The sequence below is a fragment of the Montipora capricornis genome, chromosome 1, assembly GCF_036669925.1.
Source record: "Montipora capricornis isolate CH-2021 chromosome 1, ASM3666992v2, whole genome shotgun sequence".
In the NCBI taxonomy this organism is placed as follows: domain Eukaryota; kingdom Metazoa; phylum Cnidaria; class Anthozoa; order Scleractinia; family Acroporidae; genus Montipora; species Montipora capricornis.
In genome coordinates, this window is record NC_090883.1 from 37,098,922 (window position 1) to 37,108,412 (window position 9,491).

At 42.2% G+C, this 9,491-nt stretch overlaps 1 protein-coding gene across 1 annotated transcript in view; it reads right to left on the reverse strand.

The window, feature by feature from the left end:
• Positions 1–3,645: 3,645 nt before the first annotated feature.
• The window catches only part of LOC138041381 (general transcription and DNA repair factor IIH helicase/translocase subunit XPB-like), a 28,244-nt gene continuing 22,398 nt past the window's right edge, over positions 3,646–9,491 (reverse strand). The window contains exons 31-39 of the mRNA XM_068887155.1: positions 9,301–9,348; positions 9,179–9,208; positions 7,809–7,848; positions 7,316–7,365; positions 6,357–6,425; positions 6,051–6,080; positions 5,895–5,945; positions 5,370–5,444; positions 3,646–4,828 (exon numbers count right to left, since the gene is read on the reverse strand). Of these exons, the coding sequence (XP_068743256.1) occupies positions 4,688–4,828; positions 5,370–5,444; positions 5,895–5,945; positions 6,051–6,080; positions 6,357–6,425; positions 7,316–7,365; positions 7,809–7,848; positions 9,179–9,208; positions 9,301–9,348 (534 nt within the window). The 3' untranslated portion in view covers positions 3,646–4,687. The remainder of the gene's footprint in view (positions 4,829–5,369; positions 5,445–5,894; positions 5,946–6,050; positions 6,081–6,356; positions 6,426–7,315; positions 7,366–7,808; positions 7,849–9,178; positions 9,209–9,300; positions 9,349–9,491) is intronic.

The window sequence follows — 9,491 nt, forward strand, 5'->3', positions numbered from 1 at the left end:
TAGTTCGAAAGGGAGGCTGTAGGCCCACAGGCAACCCATGTCGTAAGCCCCAAGCGCCTCTGTGTTTGGAAAAAAATTGTGGTCTTCAACTCAAATGAGGAAGCAAAGGAGTAAAAAAGTGACTATGGATCTAGATTCGCCAAGACCTGGACTCAAAGATGACAAAGGTATATACCAAGGACAAGAGAAAATATTATTTTAATATTATAGTATTTTCTTTTGGCAAGGGTAAGACTTATTCACATGATTTCTATCTCAAGTAGTTCAAAGCAATTAGCCTTCTTGGGCTTCTTCCCAAGTATCTTTTTAGTAATATTGCAAAACATTTTAGAACCAGCTCTCTAGGAATTGTTTCTTTTCTTCCGGAGAATTGCGAGAGTCGCTTACAAAGTTCAATTCAAACAAAGACAAAAGCCGCGTTTTTTTTAGCATTCCACAGTAGAAGAGGGGGCGTGACTTCAATGTTTTCATCTTTCCTATCACCAATCTGGAAACAAAATAGCCTCTTGTTATTACCTATTTTGCCAAGATTGCAAAGCTATTGTTAAGCGTTAATATACACTTAATGTATGGTCCCGAGGGAAACTCGAGTCTTGATGTTTCCCTCGACTTCGTCTCGGGAAACATCAGGACTCTCGGGAAAACAAAATTAACTAGTGCTTTGTTATATATGTAGACTTTTCCTTCAAAAATCGCAGCAAAACATCCGGAGTGGGCAACAACTGCGGCATTCCGGTCGGGATACATTTGAATTTGATCAGGGGCACGTGACCAAGAATCAACCAATCACAGTGCTCGTTTGGTTGAGTGAAAGGCTAGATATATAACAAGGCCTATAGTCTCTCCGATTTCCTTGACAACATATCGTTTTCTGAATCAATCTCAAACCGCTGTAATGGTAGCATCTTGGCCTGTAAATACAGCGTTGATGTTCCTTGCGAAGTAACTCTTTTAATAATGAGTTTCTTAAAGTATGTGCTTTCTTTTCACCTTGTCATTTGCAAACAAGTTTTACTTTTGTCTGTGCTTGTGCACAAACGCGACTTTGTATGTGCACTCACATTTTCTATGGCAGATAGATTCGTAAGGTGTAATATTGTCCTGTAATAAGAATTCTTTCTCGTATACTCTTCAATTTTTACCGTTGTTGCATAAATTTGAAGCTTCTTTGTACCCTTATGGAAGTGAGGGCTTTTTTCCCGTCTGGAGGATGTACAGCTTACTGAGACCGTGACACTAAAGAAATAAAGAAGAAACAACTGACCTTGGAAAAAGTTTCACTATATTTTTAACAGCTGTCAAACAACATGCTGGAAATGGTTTGAACCCAGGAAGAAGATAACTTGACGGAATCTGAACGTTCGGATGAGTAATAATAAGAACTCTGTTTGTTTCAAATGTCAACTGTATTTAGCGCTGGAGCACTAATAGGAAACCAGAATTCAGTTTGGTTTTTTTCCTTATTTAAATTTTGTATTCCCAGTGGGGTAAAAATAACAATAGCTCTAATTAGCATGAGACACGAAAAACCTGAAGGATTCTGGGAATTGTAGTCAAATGGCGTCATCAAACAAATGTTCTATTGGGGGCACAGTACAGAAATCAATTCAACTCATATCAAATCGTAGCTTGGATTTTGAGGAGAGCGAAAAACCGGAGAACCCGGAGAAAACTACTCGTAGCAGAGTAGACTGATATTAAACCAACCCCAACCTATGTGGCGCCAAGTCTATAGCCTGCAGAATAGGCGGATTAACAGGGCCAGCGCGATACCGAAGCGCGCGCAAAGCGAGAAATTTTTTCTTGCCTCCCTCGCGCTTTGCGCACGAGCTCGAGTATCGCGTTGGCCCCGCTACTCCGCCTGTTCTGCCGACTACCAAGTCTAGGAATCGGTGGGAGGCGAGTTCTCTCGCCCATGCGCCATTTCTGCTCCCGATGAGAATTAGCCTCCCACACAGACGTTCTTAGGGCTTTGTTACACGTTCTTCCCCCACTGACGTCTGCTGAAAAGAAAAACCACTTCAGTTTGTGGATTACTGACCAATAAGAGGCCGCTTTCCAGTTTGGGTAAACTCGTGTTTTGTATGGCATTCTTTCGCAGCATGTGATTGGCTATGCACAACACAATTAGTCAATGCTGACTGGTTTCTTTAAATAGTGAGCAAACAGCCATTGACCGGAAGTGGTTTTTCGTTTGTGACTGACGGTTCGACAACCTGAGTGAAAAACATTACTCGCCGTCAATCACCAACCCCTTCTCGGGTCTGGCTTCACAAGGAAGACAAAACTTAATTCACCCAGGCTTGCTGAAAAGCGCGAATGTAGAACACACGAAGGCTCTTCTGTTCCAGGGTTTAAAGTGATGGAGATATGGACGATCAAGTCTGTAAATCACCAAGGGCGCAACCGTTGGTTAATTGAAAGATGCTCTTTTGCTTATGGTGTAGTCTGCGTGGCGGGCGTTCATGAAGGAGGAAGGGACTAAATCAGGGCAAGGAATGTTTGAATGCGCGAGAACGAGAAGAGCACGCGACGTTTCCTTGCGCGTTCCTCTCGTTCTCACGTATCCACATTTCTTCGCGTGGAGTTCCCCTTTCATTTCGAACGCCTTAATACCACGCGCCGCTATCACTAATAGGGAGTTTAAGCAACGACGACGGCTACGGCAACGACAACGCCACAAAGTAGGAATATGATTGGTTAAGAAAGGAAAAATACTCGTACAGCACAAATCTCCGTGCATTTCTTTGCCGTACTCCAAAAAAAAAGAACGTGAAATCACCCAATTTTAGGCTTTGACGACAACGTGAACACATATCAATAGCCAATCCAGTTGCAGGATAGTTCGCCCGCATTGTACAAGGTGAACAGAACGGAATAGAGCGGTTTTCAATTAAGTGTCAAAAGTAATTAGAGAATTACTTTGGTTTTGCATTACTTCACTCTGTGATTGGTTCAAAGTTCTCGCGCCACTTTTTCAACCAATCAGAAGTGGAGTCAAAACCAATCGTGGCTTGCGCGTGCACATTTTCCCGCGCTTTGTGTCGGCTACGTGTATTTACTTGGAGTTTTAAGCGGTTTACTGGATTGTATCCGTGCTTTTTGATTGGCCAAAGTAATTACTTTGGTTTTGGTTTTACGACACTCATTTGAAAACCGCTCTAAGTGCGAGCGAAATACTTGCGATAGCGCCTACGTTATGTTATGGAATGACGCTTTCGTTGGCGTCGTCTTTTACAACAGGGAGCTTTAACAACGACAACTGCGACGGCAACTAAAACATCACAAATTTGCATATTTAGTAGGCAAAAACAATCTGTTTGCACGCTCTGCACGTGCATCTTTTCATCTTTGTCTATTTCTTTGCCGTCGTCTGCAAAACAACAACGTGAAATTGCCAAATTTGAGGTTTTATGGACAACGTCAGCACTTGGAGATAAATTTTTTCCCCTAATTTAAGCGCTGCTCATAACGGTTTCATTCCTGAGTGACTGCTATACCTTTGTCATATTAAAAAGCTTGGAATAGTCTCGAAGTGATTGCAATAACGCGAATTTATGTTCTTAGATGACGTTCTCGTTGCCGTTCCCGTCGTCGTTGGTAAAGCTCCCTAAAAATATGATAGGCCACGAACTCCAACATGACTACCAAACTTAATTGTTTAATTTCAGTATTCAATATTCTGCTTGTATTTAACCTCCTTTCAAAATTACGAAACAAAGAAAACAAGACGAAGCTAGGAAAATTATCCTGAAAGCTACGACCACCAAACCAGGAGCCTATAAAAATCCAATACTACAATTGTAGGTCTATGTATATAATAGCATTTTCACAGATCAAGCTATTTTTAGACGAGTTCTTAACGAAGATTTGGCTTGCACAAGCGACCATTCTCAATTCCATGGATAATAATTTCTCATGCAAGACTTGTGACGATGAAGTGGAAAGGTCTGGTTTCGCGGAAAAATTATTCTAAAAATAACTCGGTCTGTAAAAACGCCCTTTCACAAATAGAATGAAGTTGTACGCTCCTCCAACCTCGTTCCCAGGGGTCTCCATTGCCGTTGAACAAGAGACCCTGGGAACGACGTTGAACGCTCGTCGTGAAGGCCTCCTGCCTGAAAAACTTTGTGGTCAAGACTCAATATTGATGTCTGGAAAGAAAAAGATCCTTTGAAACACAGAAGTTGGATTATTCACCAGGCTCCAGTTGTTCAAACGATGGATAGCGAGTTATACGGTGGATTGCGTTATCCACCTTTTGAACAAACGGGGAAAGAATGTTAGTATTCCGAAAGACAGAGCGGCTTACAGACGGGCGGACAAAAAGCATCGAAGTTAAGAAAACGATGAAATGTTGATATTCTTTTAATTTAATACCCTGGCCCGGGTTGCTCGAAGCATGGTTAGCGCCAACCACCGTTAAATACCATGGAAACTCATAGGTTTTTTCTTAACCAACGGTTAGCGCTATCCAGGTTTCGAGCAATCGGCGCCTGGGGAACAAATCACCGATGTTTCCAATTAACACATTTAAACTGATTTTGAGTATAAGCCAAAGGCTCCGAAAAGTTGAAAGAATTTCTCTTTCCTTGATTGACATCGTTCACTCTTACAAAAAGACAGGTGCATTTTAGCATTTTCTCTGCATTTGCATTGGACGTCAAATGGTCGGCACAAAAGAATATCATTTTTTTCTGAATTGTTTGAAGAGAGGATGTCTGCTTTTGCAAGACTGCTTGTTACTGCTTCTGTATTCCAAATACATCATGTCATCTGCTCCAGACATGGAAGCCATCGAACCTTGGCGACGGGACACGAGAGAACTCTGCAAAAAATAAGACAACTTAGAAGCGACGTCTTCTGATATAACGCATGCTATAAAACCACCTGGATGTAACCGTTCGTATAACCCGATGTGCCATAAACACTTTCCCTACCCATACCCCTTCTGTGACCTCCCCTATCTAAGCTCTACGACTTCCCACTGAGCACACCCTACACTGGCATATTCTGTCGCGTGAACGTCCCTACCCTTACCAACGATCCAGTCACAAATGACTCGACTGCTCCTCTCCTATCTCATCCTCATTCCAAAGATCCTCTTAACATGTTAGCGTAGACACACCCGAATCATGCACATTCTCTCGTGTGACCATCCCCTTCCTTGCCAAAGGTCCACCACTAATTAACAATTAGACCTTTCGCCCGCAAGGGCTACGGGCCAATACGGGCCCATGAGGCGAAGCCGAATGGGCTATTGACCCGTGGCCCTTGAGGGCGAAGGGCTCATTGTTAAATATCACTGCAGCCATCCCCTCTCATCAAACCCTCATTTATCAGTGACCCTTAATGGTATATTAACTCACTGATGAGCTGTTGCGGCTTATCGAGTCAGACGCCACTCTTTCCTCTTCAGCGTCTGCATCACTTGCAGCAAGAACCTTAAAAACAAAGATTTCGTAAGCATACGGCGCGCATACAACCTTTGCACCGGACGCTCTATGAACGGAATGAAGATTGCCAAAGGAAATTTCGAAATTGCTTTGGTTTTGCATGCCAAAGCTTAGTGATTAGTCAAAAAAAGTTTCACTGCAGTTTTTTCAGACAATCAGAAGCATGAATTTGACGAAGCGTCTTCTAATTACGTGGCAGAGGAATAAGACGAGTGTTAGTGATTGGCTGAAAATTCTCGCGCCATATTCTCATACAATCCAATCAGAGCATTGTTCACACCTCCCTTAGCATTAGTTACGAACATTTCTCCTTCCTGACCAAATTCGTGACCTCTGTCTTTGTCTGCTTTGATTGGCAAAAATTATTACTATGGTCATAGCTGGTTACGAAAATAGGAGAGCGCTTTTGCAAACTGGCTGAAGCGAATTTTTCCCCACCTGTTGAAGAAGTTCTTGCTGTTTCCTTTTGTCTCCAAGTTCTAAGTTCTCCTGTTTGTCAAAGACAAGACGACGGACATCTTCACATTTCAAAGCACTTTGGTTGAATGATGAACGCGTGAATCAAAGTAAAAAAAAAAAAAAAAGAAGTCATACCTCCTCCATTCCGGCCAGTCTTGTAATAACCTGGTCAGAAAGATAAAAGCATAATTGTAACATTTAGCCCATAACGTCCGGCTCTTTAGGCCGAAGGGGTAAGGTTGCAATCGGGATGAAATAGTTCAGTTCCTTTCTCCCGTCACACTCTTTTGTCGTTTATTTTGTATCTTGCTAACTTTTCATGATTATATGCACCTACATTGTATTATTAACATGGGAAAAAATTACTTAAATATAAGGAACGTGAAAACCATTTATTCAAAACTAAGCTACAAGCACTCAAGGAGACGAAGATCCTCTTACCTTGAAGCTGTAGCCTTGATTCACCAAAAACCGCTGGCGCTTCGCAGAGTAGTACATTTCTTCCGTGTCCTGTTAAATGACGGTCAAGAGAACGTAGCAGTTTATTAATACTTGTTCAGTGATGGCTTTTGCTTTGAACTGCTCCGCGCTCCTGCGATTGGGTTAAATGCCAGAGGCAAGAAAAAAAACAAACAAACTACATCTACAAACACGTTTTTTACTTATTCGTACGCCTGTTCCCGGTCAATAGGCTAGTTTCGAATTGAACAGCAACAAAAGGATAGAGTCGAGGTTCAGGGGAATAATTAGCATTTAGTTTTGTTCAAGATAAGGAAAATGCAAATTATTCCCCTGAACCTCGAATCTGTTCTTTTGTTGCTGCACAATTCGAAACTAGCCTGTTGAATGTTGCGCATGATGCTATTAGGCAGCTTAAGCAACCGGACTGAGGACGGCATCGGCAACGGCAACGGCAACGGAAACGTCACAAAACAGGAAAAGGCCATTGCTTAAAAGAGGAGGAAATAGTCGTGCTGCACGTGCAGCACGCCAGCACGCATTTTAGTACATTTCTTTTATGTACTCCACAAAACAACAACGTGAAATAACCAAATTTTAAGTTTTGACGACAGCCTTGAGCATATAAGGCCCGTTTTTAAGCGTCGCATTTTACATGTGCCGCGGATCAGTGAACCCTTCATTTTCTTCCTTTACTTAAAAACCGTTCGTACCATTTCATTTGTGTCATAGTTTGCCTTTTCTGCACAGCGTGAAAAAGATGGACTATTCGCGAAATTCTTATGAAAGCGCTAAGTTATATTCTTCCTAGAATCCCAATGAGGAAGGCCCTCATTTTGACAAGGAAAATTTCCTAGCTTTTTCAAGCATATTAACGAAATGAGGCGGTCAAAGAACAGCACGTAAGAAGGCATTAGGTTAGTCCTCCAAATATTGCTTACCGTCGAGACAAGCGTGTAAAAGAATGCGTTGTATTCCTCGGCAGCCATGTCTATATATACAGAGAAAAAGTATTTTGAATAGGCACAACACGACCAAATGACATTGCAGGAAAAAAGAGAGACCGTAAACGCATTTCTGTATTTGTTTTTGTAACAGTAATGTGTACGACTGCAATAAAACTTAGTGAAAAAACGACCTTTGTTCCGAACTGTTGCTTTTATTTAGAATCTTTCGGCGGTTTCTTCTGCAAGCGCAGACCTTTCCTTTCTGCCAAAAATCCGTCGTGCTTTTGAGTAGAAACTACCGGTGGTTTCCTCAAGTGAAATCCGCCCGACGTTTCGAAGCCCTGAGGCTGGAAACCCTTCCCAGATTTGGACCGGAGGTTCAAAGTGGATAAAGGACAGGAAAGGAATAAACTGGGAAACTGTTAACCCCGCCAAATTTCAACGGGAGCGGGAGACTAATAAGATTTCATGGCAAGTACTTTATCACCTTTTTTAGCTCGCAGAATTCGTCCAAGTCGCTGAGCTTCCTAAAAAATAAAATAAAATAAAATAAAATGTTAAAGGCAGCCAAACTTCTTTAAATAAACATATAGACTACCACTGGATTAGTAACGGCTTTGGTATTATAGGAAGCGAGACAACCCCAACAGAACCAGACACTAAGGCCCCGTCCACATTAATACGCTTTTGGAAACCTCCGGATTCCTGAAGACGCATAACAAGATCTGCGTCCCCACTAGCGTTCTAGAGATCTAAAGATGCGTTTTTGTTACCAGGCTTTGTTTACGCGCCTTGGTGTACGGGAAAGTGAGGCATGCATACGAATACGACGTTACGTGTATTCGAAAACCTCCGTTTTCGCCGAGCACACTAGAACGACAGACCCGGCTCCGTTTTCGTTTTTGCTGTCACGCTAGAACGATAGACATTCCTTTTCAGAAGTCTCCAATTTCAAAGGCGTTTTCGAAAACCTCCGATTTCGATCGTTTTAGCTTGTGTGGACCGTCATATATAAACGGAGGTTTTCGAAAACGCATTTGTGTGGATGGAGCCTAAGGGTCCAAAAAGTCCTGCCTTTGGACTGACACTTTAATTTCTGGACTTTTCTGAACAAATATAAACCTGTAGGCCTTGTATTCGCAAAACTTGTTCATAAGCTTTTAAGAGCGTGCAAGGGTTAGGGTTAATCTCCCACGCCGTTATTTGGGGCTTCACGCAACGCTATCTCACTTGTTTTTCGTGACGCACTTGAAAACGACTGCACAAGAAACAAGGTTCAGTCAATTACTCCGGAAAATTGGACGGATAAGGGCCATGAAGTTACATACAGTGAGAAAAAAGTCAAGTCAAAAGTTAAGGGGACTTTACAGAGTGCTGAAAACAAGCAAGGTTGTTGTTGTTGTTGTTGTTGTTTGTTCATTTATTTGTTTGAGCAGCTATTCAGCTGATGTGGACCTGTTTCACCCACCCACCCCACCCATACACTCACAACGGACAGTCACAACACCGGGAACTTCATCCCTTCCTCTTCTCGAATAGCATGTGGGTTCTTTAACGTCCCATAGGGAACTTATTAACATGGAAGATATTTGTGAGACGGGGCCTACGGTTTATAGTCCTTATCCAACAGACTGATCCGAGTAGACTTGAAAGTCTAACCATTTGCGGATGTGCAAAGGCCGCAGCACTTTGTTCTCAGTTATTTTAACACCCAGAATGTTGGTCCGGCCGTAGTCGAACTCACGACCTCCCGCATGGCAGCCCGATGCTCAACCAAATGAGCCACCCGTGCGCGGTCAAAACGCGAGTTAACTTTTCAGAGAGTAAAAGGTAAACAGGATATGACAACATCCAAACCTGTCTCCTTGATCCACCGTGCGACGAAATCTAATAAAACAAGAAAGACGAGCTTATTTATTAATTAAGCTGATGTCAAAGCCTTGCGTGTAAAATCTTAAATGGAAGTTCTTCATAGCTACCTGAATTAGAACATTCGCTTCAGGAAGATCAAAAGAATTATCTCCAACCTGCAAGAAACGACAACGCAAAAAATACGCTGTTATCAAACGAGTGAGTGATTGAAATGTGACCTTGACCAACGGATTTACTTTACTTTTCGATTCCAAGTTTGAGGAAGGACTGAAATGAATAGTTAAAAGTTTAATACACG